General features: G+C 41.1%; 1 protein-coding gene across 2 annotated transcripts in view; it reads right to left on the bottom strand.

The window, feature by feature from the left end:
• Positions 1-21,157, bottom strand: part of nell2a (neural EGFL like 2a) — a 181,241-nt gene that overhangs the window by 60,853 nt on the left and 99,231 nt on the right. For both annotated transcript variants that reach the window (XM_054776840.1, XM_054776841.1), the window contains exon 13: positions 14,102-14,227. In XM_054776840.1, coding sequence (XP_054632815.1) covers positions 14,102-14,227 — 126 coding nt within the window. The remainder of the gene's footprint in view (positions 1-14,101; positions 14,228-21,157) is intronic.

Raw genomic sequence — 21,157 nt, 5'->3', positions numbered from 1 at the left:
AAAAAACTCAGTCTAATTTATTTGAAATATCACCCAAATGGGTCGCTTTTATTTATAAAAACAAAAAGTTCAGTTTGCATTTTTTTAATAAAAGCATTTTAAGTCATGATTTCTGCCTTTTTTGTACCAAAAATGAACCAAACCGAGTACTTCAAGAAACTGAACCGAACTGAAATTAAATTTTAGTGTACCGGTACACAACTAACTGGTAGTTTACGGTCGAGTAACAGTGACGCTTAGTGCCGTCATCATCCAGCGAGGCGTGTACAGGTCAAAACACACAAAACGTACGCAGAAGCAATAAATGACGCGCTTGCTTGTTCTGAGGAGGACGGAGAAGAGAGGAAAGGCTGGGAAGCCATAATTATGGCTGGTCGTTTATTCGTTTTGTCACACGTTGCGTTTCTTATTTTTCTTCTTTTGCATTACCACGTTTCCTTACACTGCTGCATGCCATCTGCCATCACTTCACATTGCAAAGTATCGTTTGCTTTCCCGGTTTGGTCTCATCATTATCAAAACTTGTGATCATAAACCCACCACGCCACGGTATCCCGCTCAGTGTCTCTGTTGAGCACGTTATCAAGACGGAGGACTCATCCCAACCTTCTCAGCGGCAAAAGATATAAGGAGGTCACATTACTTGCTCGTTGCTGCATCATTCTTTCAAACGGCCGCTCGGATCAGGAGGATTATCGGCACAAAAATGCCCTTGCTGCCATTGGCCGTACAGGTGAGAAAGTTTCAACACCTAATTGAAGATACCACATTCATTTGTTGAGGAATTTGCATAATATCCCTCACCTTAGTGTGCAAAGTGCAGGTTTGGATTACACTATTTAAAGAAAATAATTCATCATAGCAAGCTATACCACCCTCTGTGCATCCTGATTTTGTATAACTAATTTTCATTCATTCTTGTAAGTAACTCATTCTTTTCAAAAAGTAACGTTGACTGCCATAGACGTCTATCGATGTATTTTGCTTTTTCTCACGGGACCTACAGATCAAAGTCTTATTCATCCTGTGTGTGAATTTCGACTTGTAGGCAATATATTCTACCGACAGATTGGCTATGAAGAAGATGGAAATTGGTGGATTGCGGCTTGAGAGAGGAAAATCTCGACGCGCATTTGGAAATCAGAGACAAAAAATACAGGCAGCTAACCCTGTCACAGAGCTTGTGTGGCGGTTATTAGCGACGCGATCGTAAAAGATGACAGGGTGACATGGGTGATGGTGACATACTTGATAATGGAAGCCAGAGCAACAAGCGAGCAGTTAGCGTTGCTGAGCCGTGTGGCGCGACACTGGAGCCTAACACGGGAAGCAGTTCAGAGTCGTACACATACACATACTGTAAATAACTGTAAATACTGTATATACTTTACACACACACTCCTATAAATAGTTTACACGCACACATCTGTAAATAGTTACAACATCTGTAAATATATGATTATTTTGTGTCATGTTTGATGCGTTATGTTCTAAATCTGTGAATAAATGTAGTTATTTTGTCATCAAAATCCTTTTTTCTTTGTGTTAAATAACTGTTCAGATGTTTGAGGTGTCACTAAAACTAAAAATATATGGACGTCAGTCACCGTTCTGCTTGAATTTGCTTCTCTGCAGAAAAAGCTCGTTTTCTCTGTTTTTTGGTCAAAATCAGGTGTTTTTGCTGAAACTACCCTACGTTCTACCGCCAATATCTAAACACCCAAAAAGGCTAGAAACAAACTTTTTTTTCTGATGAAAGACGAGCGTCTAAAGTTTCTTTAGGTAGTTTCAATGGGCCTCATTCACGAAACGTTCTTACGCACAAATCTGTTCTTAAAGCCTTCTTACGAAGATTTTTGGCATTCATGAAACGTGTTCTTAACTCACAGTTCTTAGATCTAAGAACAAATTCTACGAACACTCAGGAGGACTCTTACGCACAAGCAAAGCTTGCACTTTCAATGCGCAATCGCCCTCATGATGGATTTTGCAACCTGATCCCAAAAAATGTAGTGCAAATAAAATATCCCAACAATTATTCATCATCAAAACAACTAAAATATGCTCCATCGATAAATATATATTCAAATCCCAATTCATCAAAAAAAAAAAATAGGCTGGCTGGACGTGCGCTGCGCAGAGAGAGAATGTAAAGGGACCATTAGATTTATTTGCTGAAAGCCACCAATATTTGATGTCCTGCTTCAGGCTTCAGGCTTCCCTCTCTGTTCTTGCAGGTGTGCAGGATCATCAGAATAACATCGCAATGAAACGTGGTGTGTCTATTGCGCACGTAGCACCCCCAGATAACGACATGCGCCCCCAGCCACGTCTTGAGCCAGAGCACGGGGCTGCTGTATTAATAATAATAAATAATAAATTGTCACACACAAACTATGTATTTTCACTTTATTTTTCCATCATGATTGTGTAAATATTTTCTAGAGTTTCCGAAATGGTTTGGTTTCTGATTGTTGGCCCACCTCCCGTTTCCTCCAGATCCCTCCGGTGCAGTCCAATCTTTTTGAGTCTATTTTAAGTCAAAACACTTCTTTTTAACCTCTGCGGTGGTGCGTTTCTCCGTGGAAACGGCATTTATGTTGCCTGCAATGGTGCTCCATGCCGACTCTTTTTGGATGGCCTGATGACCGGTGGATACACGTGAAAATAAGGTGGTCTTGTGTTCGCTCACTCCTTGTAAAAGCACCTCTATTTCTGTAGAATTGAAGCTTTTCTTTCGTTTGTTGTCCAGCTGCTCCTCAGTCTTGCCCTTGCGCGTTGCCATCTCCGCCTCCAGCTGCCTGTTGCGCACGGCACATTTTTTACCTTATATAGGAAATAATAGGCGGTGACCTATGCAAATTAGGGCTCACATGCACGTGCATCCCCGTTGGCATTCATCAACCTAAGAACACCGGTGCGAACGATTATCCCTACTTAAGAACGTGTCCTGAATGCGGCGCAGTTTCCAACCCGCGCCTTCTTAAGTACACTTCTTAAGAAGACTTTTAAGAAGATTTTCGTGAATGAGGCCCAATGTTTCTGTAGTCCTAAAACTCAATATTCTGTGGGTCTTGAGTTCAGCCAGAATGGCCAAAAACGCAGTATGGATCACTCTACTCTGAACATGGCTGGCAGTCAATGAGTTAATAATTTATACCTGATTCCCTTAGAGGAAATAACGGGAATCTAGGAAACTTCCCCTACACTGTCGAGTATCCAGGTATTGGCTAAATAGTTACTGAATCCATTTAAGTGACTGAATCGTTTCGGATCGTATCGTTCTAAATCAACCAAAATTGTTCTTGAATTGTATCGGCAACCACAAATTGCGATACATTATTAAAACGAATCATTCCACCCCGAGTAGTTCATGAACTAAATTAGTTACCGCTGTTATTTTTGACAGCCCTTATAAAAAGTGTAAGCATGTGATGTACTTGTACTCTTTAATATACTCCATAATCTTTACTGTTCTATGGTTTTACCATTTATCTAACTTACCATGTGGAGATATGGGGTAATAACTATAAAAGTTATCTTAATTCGCTAAATGTACTGCAAAAAAGTACTGCAAAAAATAAATAAATACGACTTCTGGTGCTGCATGGTTTTGCACTGTACTCCGTATCTTTCTTTCATCAGCTTCATCGTCAAAAGGGTTTGCTCTGCAGAATTAGATGGTTGACCATTTGGTTAAAGCAGGGAAGCTTACTTCTTGACATCTCGATGACCCGGGTAGGCTACCGCATTATCCAGTAATCATCAAGTTTTGGTGTCTGACCTGGAAAATATGGGCAGCTGGCATTGGCTCTGGCATGCATAAGAAATATAAGAATAGTTTCAATTTTATTTTTAACACAGTTTAACATTTACTTTAAAAAGTCAGTTGTTAAATGTCGTGTTAAATGTATGAGAGCCAGATGCAGTCAACAAAAGAGCCACATCTGGCTCCCTACCCATGAGCTAGCAAGATAGCTAGCTGCCGCCAGTGACGGCTAGGCAAAGCGTGTAAACAAAGATGCAAGAAAAGTTGAACAGCAATAGGTTTGAAAAGGGAGTGAGCAAACATGCTGGCATGGAATGATCAATACGAGACGCATCATTTTGTTGGCAACCCTACGTGACACAGCAAACAATGTAGTCATTTTTTGTGATCGTAAAGTTGAAATGTTTGGAAAATTACAAAAAAAACAACACCAAAACAACAGCCCATTTTTTATGACACAAACGGAAAAGCTCAGTTTTCAGTTTTGGAAACTCCTCACCCTGGCTCATTTTTTATGGTTAAAAAAAACTACAAGTACTTTTCTACTTTTGCGTGTGGACGGAAGGCAAAAATGCAGTAAAGAATATGTATTTTTCACCATGATGGACATACTGGCCTAAAAATCTCCACGGAAAATGTGGAAAATGAGTGCAGTCACAGGTTCAGTGATTCAGAAAAAGCAAAATCCCTAAAATTGTTCACTCTTGCTACGTCTTTCTGTGTCCTTTTTTTGTAAGCCCTTGACTCATGCCTTGTTATTATCATTGACAACTTGTAGAAAAACTTAGCAGGGGGCGCCCCAGATGGAGCGGAAAATGGGAGGTCTTCTGAATTCAAACACTGAGGCGCTACAGGAACTCTGCGGGCATCCTCTCCAGCCTCGTCACTTAGTTCCTTTGCATTGATGCTAATTGCTTTAAAAAAATAAAAATACAGCCACAGACGAATGTGAGCAACTTGTTAGCTTAGCATCACAAGCTGCAAAGCACTGGAAAAGGATCGCGCTGGATCTGCCGCTTGTCATGATATTTTGTTGTTTTAGAGGAGCGGACCGACTCAAAGGTGTTTCTTGGATTTTGTTCTGTGTGTGCGCGCGTGCGTGTGTGTGTGTGTGAGATCCAATCCTTTGCACTAAATCGATGCTAACAATTCAAAATAGACAAAAAAGCACAGACAAAGTTTCCCAGTATTCCTGACGCCTCATACACCCTTGACGTTAAACCACCACTGAAATGTTTGCAAGTATCGGACCAATGATATCGATGATTTTCCCTCAATACTAACATTCAATAGAATCATAAATGCTCAGAATGTTCCATGAGTTCACAGATGCTGCAGCATCTGTGACATTTTCATTTCACGGTAACACCAACACGGGCCTAGTGGTTAGCATGTTGGCCACGCAGTCAGGAGATCGGAGAAATCTGGGTTCGAATCTCCGTTTGCATGTTCTGGAATATGGAATCCGGAGTTTGCATGTTCTCTCCGTGCGTGCGTGGGTTTTCTCCGGGTACTCCGGTTTCCTCCCACATCCAAAAACATGCATGTTAGGTTAATTGGAGACTCTAAATTGTCCATAGGTATGAATGTGAGTGTGAATGGTTGTTTGTCTATATGTGCCCTGCGATTGGCTGGTGACCAGTCCAGGGTGTACCCCGCCTCTAGCCCAAGGTCAGCTGGGATAGGCTCCAGCATACCCCCATGACCCTAGTGAGGATAAGCGGCATAGAAGATGGATGGATGGATGGTAACACCAACACAAAAAACATCAACATTAGCGCTTCAAATTTTACAGCTTCACTCTATCACTGTTTTTGAAAAATGCTGTAGATGAATCAATAAATCAGTGCTGTTTCATGATTGAATACTGCCTGCTATTAGTCCAAAAATAGTACTACTTATTATTAAATTTTACTGACTATTTTTTAACCAAAATGAAGCATTTTCAAGCATAAAAATGTCAAAATAATGTAAAATACAAATATACAGTAAGTCATTCAGAAGACACATTCAAAGGCGTTGTAATGATATGTAGTATTTTATACTGGTCACTAGGTGTTGCTAATGTTACATTGATGATTGTCACGTTGATGAAACAATAGCCACAATAGGAAGTACTCTGTGATAATGTGACTCTCCCATGTGTGAGTCTGTTTACGTCTTATTTTCTCTTATTATGTCAATTATATTGGGTAATAGCAGTGTAAAGGTGACTATAGGGGTGTTATTTCATGTCTAGAGGACTCTAATAATGATAAAAGCTATATTTAAAAGGTAAGCAGGTTTTCTATGCTTTAACTACCAAAATATTCCATTTCTAAATAAGGAATCCTACTTTGAAGAAATTCACTTATCACGGTCAAATCTGGAACCAATCAACCACAATAAATGAGGGATTACTGTACATTATTATCAGCATTTCAACTTTTTCTCACCTTTTTCCTATTTTTTCCCAATGTTGCTGTTTTTTTGTGTGTAATTTTCTTGTTTATTGTAATTGTGAAATGTGGCGGGGGCCAGTAAAAAAACAAGCTGTGCAACCTGGGTGGCACTTTGGACACACTTGCATTAAAGAATTCACAAAGAGTGAATACAGTACAATTCCTTATGCAACGCAATGACATTTTTTGGCAGGTAACTTAAAGTGTGCAGCGTTGCTGGCATACATCACAAGCACCAAACTCACTTCCATAAAACTTTGGAGGTGTGAAGAAACATAAACAGTTGGTGCAGATATAGCGATTTATTTCTAATTTGTAGAGTAAATAATTTCATATTTATTCCTAAATAATTCAGAATTTAGAGAATGTGTTTATTTATAGAATACTTTATGATCATTTTTTCAGGACTCACAGCACCGAAAATTTGAAGATTTTATGTAAAAAATTATTTTTTTTTTTCTCCGGTAATAGGCTGTTTTTTTTTTTTGCAGAAAAGACACATCATCAAATGTATAAATCCGTGCTAATATGCATGTTAAAGAAGACCACCATTTGTACATGTTTATGTCTTTATGGATCACTGATGATGTTTTTTCATCAACATTTTTCACCATTCGCTGGTGGTCCGGGAACCAAAAAGCAGGGGTCTAGTGTATTGACAAGAATCTATCTATCTATCTATCTATCTATCTATCTATCTATCTATCTATCTCTCTACTGTAATTATTGGTGGAGCAGCGTAAGACGCTACCAGAATGGCTCAGCGTTGGCACCCGCTGGATTTAAAGCGAGCGCACCCAGATACAACGTCCCATCGCAACTTTATTTCACTGACACTGCAATTGTGAATAAAGGCAGCTGAGTTTTTTTGGTTATTCATAATATACTGACGTCTGCAAGCATTATTCTTGTATGAGCGCCACTGGTGCACAAATCTATATTTTGTGTGAAAGCAGTTTTTGACTTTGCTATACAGCAAAATTATTTTGTCAGAGATTTTATGCTCAGGATTTTAGTTTGAATTCAGAAGTCTATTATTTATTTGTGAATAATGGCAGATTTTTTATGTTGGTTACTCAGAATATGCGAAAGTTTGTTAATTTTATACCTGCTGCTACTGGTGCACTTGACTTTTCCTGCTGGTTCTGTGCAATGGGAAATATTGTATGGTGGTAGACGTAACCTTCCAATTATTAAGATAATGGAAGTAAATTAATCTGTTTCGTGTTCATTTTAATTGTGGATCATTACAAATATGCTTTGTTTTAGTAGTACACAATGAGTGTACTACTTCACCGCTGAAGACCAAGACCGGTGAAGTCATCTCAGACCAGCGCAAGCAGCTCAAACGTTGGGTGGAACACTACCTGGAGCTGTACGCCACCCAGAATGTTGTGACGGACACCGCCTTGGATGCCCTACTCGACCTCACAGTCATGGAGGAGTTAGACACCCTGCCTACAATGGAAGAACTCGGCAAAGCCATCGACCGCCTCTCCTGTGGGAAGGCTCCTGGAAAAGACGGTATCCCCCCAGAAGTCCTGAAGAGTGGAAAGCCGGTCCTACTGCAACATCTTCATAAACCTCCTGTGCCTGTGCTGGGAGAAAGGCTACGTACCCCAAGATATGCGCGATGCCAACATCATCACTCTCTATAAGAACAAGGGGGAGGGCAGTGACTGCAACAACTACCGCGGCATCTCTCTCCTTAGCGTTGTGAGCAAGGTCTATGCCTGCGTCGTCCTGGCACGCCTGCAGAGTCTCGCCTCTCGAGTGTACCCAGAGTACCAGTGTGGCTTCAGGGCTGGGCGATCTACAGTGGATATGATCTTCTCTTTACGTCAGCTGCAGGAGAAGTGCCGTTAGCAGCAGAAGCCCCTGACCTGATAAAGGCCTTCGACCTGGTCAGCAGAAGCGGACTCTTTAGCCTCCTGCGGAAGATAGGTTGCCCCCCAAAACTACTCCAGATGGTCATGTCCTTTCATGAGGACATGCACAGCACAGTCTGCTTCAATGGCGGTACATCTGCCTCCTTTCCTGTGAGCAGCGGCGGAAAACAAGGGTGCGTCCTTGCCCCAACCCTCTTTGGGATCTTCTTCTCCATGCTGCTACAGTATGCCTTCACCGACTGTACGGAAGGTATCTATATCCACACCAGGGCTGATGGAAAGCTCTATAACATCGTTTGTCTGCGCGCTAAGACCAAAGTCCGGGAAGCTCTGATCCGTGACTTACTGTTCGCAGACGATGCAGCACTGACGTCTCACACAGAAGCTGGACTGCAGGAGCTAGTGGACCGCCTGTCTCATGCCTGCAAGGAGTTTGGCCTGACTATCAGTCTAAAGAAAACTAACATCTTAGCACAGGACATCCCCACCCCAACAGACATCTCCATCGATGGTACGCACCTTGAGGTGGTAGACTCATTCACCAACCTCGGTTCAACAATCTCCAGTTCCCTTTCTCTGGACACCGAGATCAGCACAAGGATCGGGAAGGCCGCAGCCACCATGGCCAAGCTGAACAAGCGTGTGTGGGGAACAACAGTCTGTTGATTGTGAACACCAAGCTGAAAGTGTACCAGGCTTGCGTCCTCAGCACTCTCCTGTACGGCTGCGAGTCCTGGACCACATATGCCGGGCAGGAAAAACGGCTAAACACCTTCCACTTATGCTGCCCCAGATGACTCTTAAATATCAGATGGCAGGACAGGGTAACCAATGCCGAAGTTCTCCAGCGTGCTGGCACCCCAAGCATGTTTGCCCTTCTTAGTGGGAGGCGCTTGAGGTGGCTCGGCCACGTTCGTCGTATATGGCTGCTGGCCGCATCCCCAAGGACATTTTGTATGGGGAACTGCGTGAGGGGGCTCGCCCCACTGGAAGGCCGCAGCTCCGGTTCAAAGACGTCTGCAAACGTGACATGAAGCAGGCCGGCATCGACCCCAACTCGTGGGAAGGCACAGCAGACAATCGTCTGCTCTGGAGGGCTGCAGTCACCGACGGAGTCAAGAGGGGAGAGAACAACGGAAACAACCAGCAAGCAGACAAGAGAGCAAAGAGGAAAGCAAGGACAGTCGCTACCTTTGCGCCAACTTCCTTTGTGTGCAACAAGTGCTCCAAAGACTGCCATTCTAGGGTTGGGTTGTACAGCCACTCTAGAAGATGTAACTGTACATGATTGCGCTACACCATCATCTCCCGAGATCAATGCATGCTGGAATGGAACACAATGAGTTAAAAAAATTACATATAGAAAAAAATTATGCATGAAAAATTGACAAACTATTGATCACAAAAAAAGATGCATAGAGATGTATGGATAATCGTTTTATCATCACATCGCAGGCCTCTGAATCGTAATCGCATCGAATCGTGAGGTGGCCAAAGATTCGCACCCCTATGGTCACTAGGTGTCTTTAATGTTACATTGACAATAGCCACCACAGGAAGTACTGTACAGAACAGGAAGTGGAAAAGGAACAACGAGAAACTGTCCCAATGCTAACATGTTTGAGTCTATGTTGTGTCTTATATGTCTGTTTTCTCCTATTATGTCTACTATATTGGGTAATAGAAGTGTAAAGGAGACTCTAGGGGTGTTATTTCATGTCTAGAGGATTCTAATGATGTTAAAACGCATATTTAGATGGTGGTAAACAGGTTGTCTAAGCTCTAACTACGAAAATATTCAATTTATCAATAAGGAATCTTACTTGGCGGAAATTCCCTTGTCACAGTTGGGTCTGGAACCAATTAACCGCCATAAACAACGGATTACTATACTTTATTTTTACACAGTGTGATCGAACTAGTTTAACTGCTACCATTACGGGACAAAGATGTCCTCTTGAAAAATCATAATATTTTTCATATTTTTGGATCAACTTCAGTATTGATCGTAAAGAATTGATCGTAATCAAATATGTGATATATATCACCAAAAATGAAGTTGATTGCAAGTTTGATATATAAAACGTAGGGTGCACAGTGTAAAAATCGAATGATAAGTGATTGCATTTGAAGTATCACAAGTAGTTGGATATATCAGTCCCACAGAATCAATAGGGTGGGCATATACTGTCAATCATCCATGTCAGCTACTTAGCTCGGATTTTATGAAGATGGACTTTTCTTTCAACTTTGATCAGGAACAAATGGGTCTTCCGCCTCCATCACAGGTTCACACTCAATTTCTCTCCTCTCCTCTCACACACACACACACACACACACACACACACACACACACACGCGCGCACACAGTTCAGTGTATTTTCACACACCAGATGAAGAGTGTAAACACACTCCAAAAAAGTCACTACATGACCAGAAAACTGAACTCACCTCTTTTCCTCCACGTTTCCTTGTAAGACTTTACAAGGCAGAGGTGCAAATCAGAGAAAAAGGTTGCCGGATGTTTCTGAACAAGAATCATAAACACTCAATTCCTTCAGCTTTTTTTTATTGGCAAAAAACTTCTTTCCTCTATTTGTTTTGACTGCACACACAACCCTGCAGTCTCATTTATAGAGACGATGAAGGGACCGTTTGTTGTCCTTGTACAGGCAACTGGAGGGTCTTTAACAACTAGCGTTTGTCGCATCTGAAGAGTGAAAGGATTTACTACAACAGTGCTGTTAGACGACTCTTCATGAATTGGATGCAAACATAGAGGTTTATGAAAAAAATGAAGTGTCACCGCAAAATGCTCCATTCAACATCTCTACTCAATCAGATGAAGCAATTTCGGTAGAAATTGTGTGTGAACGCTGAAGGTGAAATGTAGAACAAATGTGTTGAAATCTATTCACCGACTGAGGATCGAACTAGCAACCACTGTACGACCTGAGCCATGCCTCCGTTCGCAGTAAGTAAGCAGAATGTTACATGTAATGTTAAATGTAACATGAATTTCCACAAATAGGGGATGACATTGAAATTGCCCATTCGTTTTCTAATGGAAGAATGTCACAGAAAATATTGTTTTAGAAAAATCCTGATACATAGCCTACATGTCAGGGCTGGGCGATTAATTGAAAATGAACCGAAATCGACATATAGAGCCTCTAATTGACGTAAAACAGCCGTCTCTGCACCCCGCATTCACAGTTCAGTAGTTGTGTTTGGAAGACCAGAGTTAAAATCATGCCTTCATCTTTCGAGATTTGGCGAATGACAATGTAATCCAACTGCATTTACACTGACTTACAACAACAAATCAAGTGCAGAAAAATCTGCATTTACCGAGAGTCATTTCGTTCCTGTCTACAAACAGAATATGATGTGATTTTAAGAAAAAACAAACAAGTAAAGGAGTGCATGTTCATTTCACTTGTTTCAAAATTATACAAATATTTACTAGGGATGTCCGATATTATTGGCCACCGATAATTAATGGCATAAAAACAATAAATCGGCATAAAAACATGATATCGGCCAACATCAGTATAGTTTTTTTCCCTAAAGCAAAAGCCGATTAATGCCAAGGTCGCAAATTTCCAACACTGCTGAACTTGCTGCAGCACAAAGTTAATACTGTGCTGCTTACAAGTCTGTGAGAATAAGGTAACTCGATATTTACACAAGCAGAGTAACAACAACACTCACAGTAAACTTACCTTTTATAAAGATGGTAACTTTGATGGTAAGAAATTGTGTGTGTGGGGGTGGGGGTTACCATTCCACACGCTAGTCTCACTGTGTTTTTTTAAAGAAAGAGCGAAAAAACGTAATAGGTAGATAACGACAGACAAGACACAACCAACGAGCAATGCAGAATAACTGAAACGATGTGAGCTCTCAACGTGCCACTTAGCGTCTATTTACAACAACAGTACAGCAAAGCACACTGGGAAACAGGAAGCTCTGGTGTCAAAACCATGTACGGCAACGCCGCTTCGCTGAGCCATACGTCAGCGTTGCTGCCATATTGGATGTGGCGACAAGTAAATACAAGGAAATGTACTTCATAAAACGTCTGTGTACAAAGAAATTTAAGTTAATGCTTCTCGTTTATACATTAGTCATATAGCTATCATTTATATGTTAGACACCAAAAACAATGTATTGGATCTTCTCAGATGGCTAAGATAAGAACTTATTCTTCCAACACAGGAGTAGTTCACATTACATCAGCTATAGAGCACAAAGTAGTGCCGAAAAACCATACACAGTATACTGTATATATAGTAGTTTTAATGCAATAAAATAAGAATATAAAATAAGAACACATAATAATAATCATAATAATCAGCAAATTCATGTCTTTTAAACAATACCCCTTACTAACTAAAAATACTAACTTACTAACTAAAAATAAATAAATATTGGACAATATCGGCATATTGGTTTTCGTCAAAATCGCTAGTAGTGAGATAATCGTACTTTAAACAAAGTCAAGGTTGGAGGTTAAATTAATCGGGATTTGTATTTTTGCAAAACCGCCCAGCTGTACTACGTGTACTGTATGAGCTGAACACTTTGAGGTTGGAATTGTTTGAAGCGGTCGAGAGAAGTGGGAGGAGTTGGTGGACAAAAAAAAAGGTGGAATTTAAATGCAAAAATGGAGAATTGTTGAGAGGTATTGTTAGGGATATTATATATCCATCCATCCATCCATCTTCTCCCGCTTATCCAGGTCCGGGTCGCGGGGGTAGCACTCTCAGCAGGGAAATCCAGACCCACCTCTCCAGCCACCTCTTCCAGTTCCACCGGGAGGACACCAAGACATAATCCCTCCAGCGTGTCCTAGGTCTGCCCTAGGGGCTTCTCCCACCTGGGCATGCCCGGAACACCTCACCAGGGAAGCGTCCGGGAGGCACCTCAACTGGCTCCTCCCGATGTGAAGGAGGAGCGGCTCTACTTTGAGCTTCTCCCGGATGAGCACCCTAGTCCAACCACGACCGGTCACGACCCAAAGCTCACGACCATAGGTGAGGGTGGGAACATAGATTGACCGGTAAACTGACAGCTTTGCCGTTAAAGAAGCCACAGCTGGCACGAATTGTGCCTACAATTTCGTGGATTCACTCGATCATATTTTTCAAAAATATATTAATGAATAAATCATCACTGTTTCTTAATTGAACGTGGTCTACTATTAGTCAAAAATATGTACAGTATATTTCAGCAAATTTTGTGAAACATTTTCAAGCATAACAATTGTAAAATGAAGCAAAACACAAATAAAAGGCATTCAGAAGACGCATTCAAAGATATGTAGTATTGTACACTGGTCAGTAGGTATCAGTAATGTTACACTGATGAGACAACAGCCACCACAGGAAGTACTGTACAGAACAGGAAGTGAAAAAGGAACAAAAACTGTCCAAATGCTTACATGAGTCTATGCTAACATGAGTCTATATTATGTCTTATTTATGTCTTATTATCTCTTATTATGTCTACTATATTGGGTAATAGGAGTGTAAATGTGACTATAGGGGTGTTGTTTCATGTCTAGAGGGCTCTAATAATTTCAAAAAGCATATTTAGAAGGTGGTAAAGAGGTTTTTAACAACCAAAATATTTTGTTTATAAATATGCAATCCTGCTTTGCGGAAATTCACTTAACAGTGGGGTCTGGAGCCAATTAACCACAATAAATGAGGGATTTCTGTCCATGGTATACAGTTGAATGATTTGGAACAAGACGATTATCCAAGAGGAAACTGAGGGCAGCATGGGAATGCTACAGCAAGGTGGAGACTGGGGTAGAACACAGCTAACGTTAGCATTTTTGCCGCTTATAGACATGTCTCATGTAGTGTTGCTTTGAAAGCTTTCATCCATGGATGAGCTGGAGATGCTTTAACTGGTACAAAACATGCATTTCTGCAGCAAAATGTCACCGAAGAGATGTAATTACATTCCAGCATTGCCTTTAAGCAACTCACCTGTGCAGGAATAGTCATCGATCCGGATGTAGCCTGTATGGCAGATGCACATGAAGGATCCGGGGGTGTTAACACACATGGTGTTCTCCCTGCAGTAGTGCTTCCCTTCAGCACACTCGTCGATATCTGAAGAGCAAGGAAAGTAGAGAGGAGATGGTAAACACTCGGTTAAACATGGATTCTGCTTTTCAAATAAATCATCTGCACAGCAATGTCCAGGCAGCAAATGTATGCAAATATTGAGTGGCAGTTTGCAACCTCACTCGTATTTCCAGGTCACAGCCTATCTTAATTCTCGTCAATATTTTGCATGACTGGGACCCAACGTTCAAGGCCGGTGATTGATTTAACTTCTACTTTAACTAGGCAGAAAGACTCTACTCTTCTGGAAACAGGATTCGATGATGTTGCTACTAACGTCTTTTGAGTACTTGCACCAACATGTGGTTCAATTGCAATTAAGATAGTGTAGGCTGTGAAAAGTGCATCCCAACATGCCATGCAATGCAACACAATATTATATTTTATGATGAAAAACTCTCCTAATATTCCAAACACATATGCTGACCTGGAACACTAAACAATAAGAACACTCAGCCAGGAGGACAATCATATTAGTTCTTTAAAGATACTGTATACAGCAGGGGTGTCCAAAGTGTGGCCCGGGCGCTAATTTTACACGACTAAAGTCAAAATATTGAGAGAAAAAAGTTGTAATGCAATGAGAAAAAGTCGTAATTTTACGAGAATAACATTGTTAATATTAACCTTATTTTAGCAGCAAAAGTCAAAATATTAATGAAATATGTTATTTTTTAAAGTCATAATATTATGAAATTGTCATTGTAAAGTTATAAAGTTGTAAGAAAAAATTGTAAGAAAAAAATGGCAGAAATAGAAAAACAGCTGTAACTTTACGAGAATAAAGTCAAAATATTAAAATTAATAAGTAATGTTAAAGAATGTTGTATTCTACCAAGAAAAACATTAAAATTTTACAAGATTCAACGTGTAATATTCTGAGGAAAATAATGTCATTTTAGTTGAATATGGTTGAAATTTTCAGAAAAAAGACATATAATACATATCCATACAATATATATTTATACAATATAAATAAATATATCTATACAATATATATTTAACTAATATATTTATTTGGGTTCGAATCTCCGTTGGGCATTTCTGTGTGGAGTTTGCATGTTGTCCCCGTGCGTGGGTTTTCTCCGGTTTCCTCCCACATTCCAAAAACATGCATGTTAGGTTAATTGGTGTCTCTAAATTGTCCATAGGTATGAATGTGAGTGTGAATGCTTGTTTGTCTATATGTGCCCTGCCATTGGCTGGCGACCAGTCAAGGGTGTACCCCGCCTCTCGCCTGAAGTCAGCTGTTATTAGGCTCCAGCATGCCCCCGCGACCCTGTAGAAAATGGATGGATGTATTATTGCACTACAAATTTGATCTGTGACCTGTTGCGTATTTATTTATTTACCTACCTACCTATCTATCTGTCTATCTATGTATCTATCTATCGGACGGACTGCCACGGCGAGCAGACTCCCCGCCGCAAGTCCACAAACGCCCAAACTCTGCACAGAAACAAGCCGACAAAATGCTGCTCAGATTGAAGTTACAGATATGTCCTACCTCCTGGTGCAAAGTATTGAAAACACGAGGCACCATAGCAGCAAATTCGGCAACTTTGAGACTTTAGCATTTTCAGGGCTACAGTATATCGGCTTTCATTATAGGGAAAAAAACCCAATAATGACCGATACTACATTTTTATGCTAATATCGGGCCGATATATTTATTGGTGGGCCGATATTATTGGACATCCCTAAATATTATGAGAAGAAAATTTTCAAAGATTATTTATTTGAATCTCTATTCACAAAGATGATTCGGAACATTAAAAAAAATTAAAGCAACGAAGGCATATAGGATTGTTATTTCATGTCGAGAGAGCTCTAATAATGTTAAAAAGTGTAATATTTGTCCAATATTTGTCCAGTTTCTTGACAACGTATACTATGCTTCCACTGGTTCTCTATTGAACTTAATGCCCCAAGTGCAATTATCTGGGCTGCAACAAGAATGTGTCGGAATATATATTCCATGGCTTTACTGTCTCGGACATTGCTGTTCAGCAACTTTGGCTTCTTGCCACATTGGCGATAATGTGGGAAGCAAAGTGGCAACACTGAAACAGCTTTGCGTGTGTAGTGCAGCGAGGGCAGTTATGTTCCTACACGCCCAAGACAGAGGAACAAACATGTTTTGAAAAGTTCTGTTGTTCCAGCATCCCAGGTACGATATTAGCTATTAGCTAATTAGAGGCCGCCTATTAGCACCTTGTTTACAAGCTATGGGATTACACTCGGAACCTGCTGCCAAGAATCAGTTAGTAATGTTGTGTGCAGCAAATCACCAAATGTCATATTATCAGTGAAGCTGCATCATATAATATAACATTATATGATGACTGGGCCGCACGGTGGTCTAGTGGTTAGCACGTTGGTCAACACAGTAACAGCTTGGAGATCGGGAAGACCTGGGTTCGATTCTCCCCTGGGCATTTCTGTGTGTTCTGTGTTCTGTGTTGCATGTTCTCCCCGTGTGCGCGTGGGTTTTCTCCGGGTACTCCGGCTTCCTCCCACATTCCAAAAACATGCATGTTAGGTTAATTGGAGACTCTAAATTGTCCATAGCTATGAATGTGAGTGTGAATGGTTGTTTGTCTCTATGTGCCCTGCAATTGGCTGGCGACCAGTCCAGGGTGTACCCCGCCTGTCGCCCGAAGTCAGCTGGGATAGGCTCCAGCATACCCCCGCGACCCTAATGAGGATGAAGCGGTATAGAAGATGGATGGATATATGATGACTGTAGAAAAGAAAGAAATGGGACTGATGTTGGGTCAAACAAGCATGAAAGTGAAATAGGCTGCTCATCAGATGATCAAAAGTTTAAGACCACAGCCTTTAAGAGGCAAAAAGCAATGAATTGCTTTCTTATATGTTTTTTGTCTCTCCCATTTCTTTTTGGGTTTTATTGCATTTTGAAGCTCTACTTAGACCATCCAATAGATCCAACAGTGAAAAATGTAAATTCTTGCAATGTTTCAACTAGTCCTCCAATTTTTATCAGGAGTGTTTTATCTGTATGTGCGTTTCTTAAAAAAAACTGGCATAGGTATCTAGTGTCATTTGGAAATCATTCAAAATAATATGGAAAAAAGTGGCTATACCTTGTTAGGTCTGACTTTGGAAACTGGAGAACAATTTTCTTTTACTCTTTTGCATGCACATTTTTTTGAGAAGCAAACTGACCATATCCATCTAGCCGGAATTACTTTCTTCAACACCAACACTGACCAAACCTCTGCTGGAAAAGTCACTGTTGATGCACTACACTGCTGATGAGGGTATCATATCATGTCAAAAAATCCCAACTATTCCGTGAGAGTTGTGTGCTTTCTTGGCGACGTCATCAATGTGATTATTTCAATGTATAAATGTTAAGATGATTCTGTTTATCTTTGGCAAGGATTCTCAGCCACGTGTATGCTGTTTGAAACTTCACTGTCTTATCTTGTGCAAGATAGAATCTAAAACGACGATTCCTTGGTGGTTTCCAGCTTTATTCATTGTACCAATGGGAAAAATTGCCATGACCATATTTTTACTACAGTGTTATATGATACTATTGATACTATTTTACTAGATATTATAAATGCAGTGACCGGCTTGATCTGGATTTCTCCTAACCTCTCTTTAGTCCCGTGGTTCTCAATTATTTTCTGTAATGCCCCCACTGAGGGACAGAAATGTTTTCGCTGCTTTGACATACTATTGAGAAACTGATAACAAATTAATGCATGTTGGCAGGTCTGCACTAATACTGAAAGGCATCCCTGCCTCTCACCCCCCCCCCCCACCCCCACCCCCACTACCCCGCCACCGACAGCTCACCGTGCTATTCCCGGGGGGACCTGCCCCACTATTTCAGAAGCACTGCTCTAAGGTGTCTTTTAGGAAATAGAATTATACAAGAGCAGACCATCCCGTCACGAAAACCATCATGTTCCCATTAGATAACCTACTTGTGGCTCTTGGCACTCCAGATTCTTTCGGACTCCAGTGCAGGCAGTGAGGAAAAAAACTACTTGACCTTATCAATGCAAGACAAATGCTAGAATGCAAAGGGCCCAGAAGACGTGAGATGCTGCACCGCTCGATTTTCCATCTATTCAAAGTAAGACGGTTGCCCGGCTGCTTTTGAGATGTGGGATGAACTGTTTTTTTTAACATAAACCATAGTTGAGATGCTCTATCCTTGCTGTTCTTTAAGTATATTATTTATTAGTTTGTCCTTCTCACGCTCATGAATACATTTTTGGATCTAAGATAGCTGTTGCTAGAGCAACGGCTATTCCTGTGCTTTAAAACTGCATGCTTTAACCTCTAACGGAGGATCCACAGCCGTGTTGGGATATATAAATTAACCGCAGCATTATGATGCAACCCAATGCAATTACATGCAAATAAGGATCAAACAAACAAACATGGCTGAGTATCATCCCCCGGGGACCTGTCCGTGTTGATAGCGCAGGTCAATAGTGGAAAAAGCTTGTGAGAGGAAATCTCCACACACTCCTTTGCTTACTACTCATCATTACCAATCTATTATTCGCTCTTAGATTCCTGCTTCAGTGCACAAAGACATTCACCCTTGAATACGTTCCATGTCAGACGCATTCGCAAACAAGCACTTGAAATTGAATTTCAATAGACTGGCATTGGCATCCTCTCCTGCACCTAAAATCTCATCACCTGCCCACAACTGCCATTCACATTTCCTTGTTTCACAGTTCCATCAACACAAGCAGCCCGCCGCTGCTGAAAGACCTCAGCGATGAATGCTGCCTGCAGACAAAGGGCGATCGTTTATGAAAGTACACGTATCCTTCACTAAATGAATGGCGACTAAATGAACTCTGTTGTGGGCCGTGAGGAAAGTTGAGTGTTTGAGGCAGAAAGGGAAGTACTGGAAAAGGCAAAACCACAAGATGGGAGAGACAAGTTGATGGTGAGAAGGTTAGTCAGAGAGTGAAAGAAAGAAAGAAAAGGGTAAAACCGTATAGTTACGGACGATCAATTGAGAGCCCTATCACTGGACTTAAGAAAACCTTCATCCGGAAGTTCTGGGAATCATAAGACCAGAGAGAGACAAGTTGAAGAAAAAGGTCATAAAACGGTACAAGTGATTTCGCTTGAAGAAAAGGGCAAAGAATTGTACCGAATTAGGCCCTGTTCAGACTGAAAGGTTCCTGGGATTTTTTTGGGCGATTTGATAATAATCTGCATCCACACTGTGCCACATTCGTAAATACAGTCAAACCTGTCTTAGCGGCCACCTTTATAGAACGGCCACCTGCCTATAGCAGCCACTGAAAAATCCCCCGCAGCAAATTTACATGTTATAGACCCTGTGTATAGCAGTCACCTGTCTAACGCAGCCAGCGGCCACCCATTTTGTCTCCCTTGGTCAATATCTGACCGCATATAGCGGCCAAATTACCGACTCAAGTAGAAGCTTCATGCACGAAAAAGTTCAGTTTTTCAATCAATGAAGGCGTCGTGTGTAGACTTTAATTACTGAGTCCTAGCTCAGTCACAATCATTCACAAGATCCACACAAACTGTCAGTTGTTCCACATAAAAAAGCCGTCTTCTTTTGAGCTTGCTATTTCCTGGTCAAACATGTAACTTTAAGAGCATTTGCACCAAAACATTACCGCAAAGTAGGCTGGGAACAGGACGTGCTCCCAGCGACGCTACAATAAAAAAAAAACATACGCTAGCATGCATGCGGCAGCGGGAGCAAAACTGAGTTCGGTTGTACTTAATTGAAGTATTTTAGAATGTACTCACGTTATTTTTCATCAATCCTCATCCACAAATCCATCAAAGTCCTCATCTTCTGTATTCGACAAAAACAAAGCCGTCTTCTTTTCCGTTCGCTACTAGTCTGTTAACTTGTCAGTGTTATTCAGCTCCGAAGCAAAGAAGGAAACTTCTCCTGTTGCTTCTGCCAACTTTATTTATTGAACGCGGCCACCAGTCAGCAGCTCAGAACACACACACATCTCTCAGCATCGTCTCTCCTTCCTGCTTGCCCACAAGGCAAAGGTTAAACAAGCCCCACTACATAGCTGTCCAGCCAATGCCTGTAACAAGTGACACCGTTTATTTCCTGGTGTGAGACAATGTGCACAATGTGTGTCAATACTGTAATGCCGCTTGTTGTGGGGAAGGAGAGACTCATGTCACCGATGCACTTTAATGGCTTTATTAACAGCGGAGAACACTGCAGGGCTTTACATCCACGCCAACATAAACACACTTCCCAACTCTCTCGAAACTCACAGCTAGCACTGAGCCTAGCTCTCCTGCTCGGGACACCCACCGTCACTTCCCGTCACTTTCTGATGAACTAAAGCTGTCTGCCGTATAAAAAGTAAAATATTAAAAACAAGCGTAAGACATTACTAGCACAGCTTTGTTCTGTGGGTCGTGGATATATTCTATCAGTTATTATTAAGCCTCTAGCTTCCTTTTAGTAAGTAAAAACCTTGGCTATGATTGCACTACATTGTCATGTAGACCTACAAAGTATTGATTTTCCCACTATGGAAGCCGTTTTCAAGTATCGTTTCAGGTCACCCAGAACGCCCTATTTGTGTAGATGAAAGGCTGAAACCATAAAATACTTTGCCGTTTTGACTTGAAAATGTTTCCGTGTGAATAGCCCCTTAGAACCTTGTCACTGGCCTTGACGAAAGTTGAGGGCTTAGAGAGTTCTGGAGGTGGGTGGTAGAGGAAGGACAGGAAAGGACCAAACTGCAAGACCAGAAAGATAAGGTGAGGAAGAAAAACAGTGAGCAACAGATCATAAATTGTCGTAAATACAGCTGGAGATGTAAAACAAAACCCCCAAAACCTCTAATGTCCAATTGACAACCCTATCACTGGGCTTGAGGAAAGTTGACAGTT

The sequence above is a fragment of the Dunckerocampus dactyliophorus genome, chromosome 5, assembly GCF_027744805.1.
Source record: "Dunckerocampus dactyliophorus isolate RoL2022-P2 chromosome 5, RoL_Ddac_1.1, whole genome shotgun sequence".
Classification (NCBI taxonomy): Eukaryota; Metazoa; Chordata; class Actinopteri; order Syngnathiformes; family Syngnathidae; genus Dunckerocampus; species Dunckerocampus dactyliophorus.
Note: the sequence above shows the minus strand (reverse complement) of the source record. Positions and strands in the feature narration are given on the sequence as shown.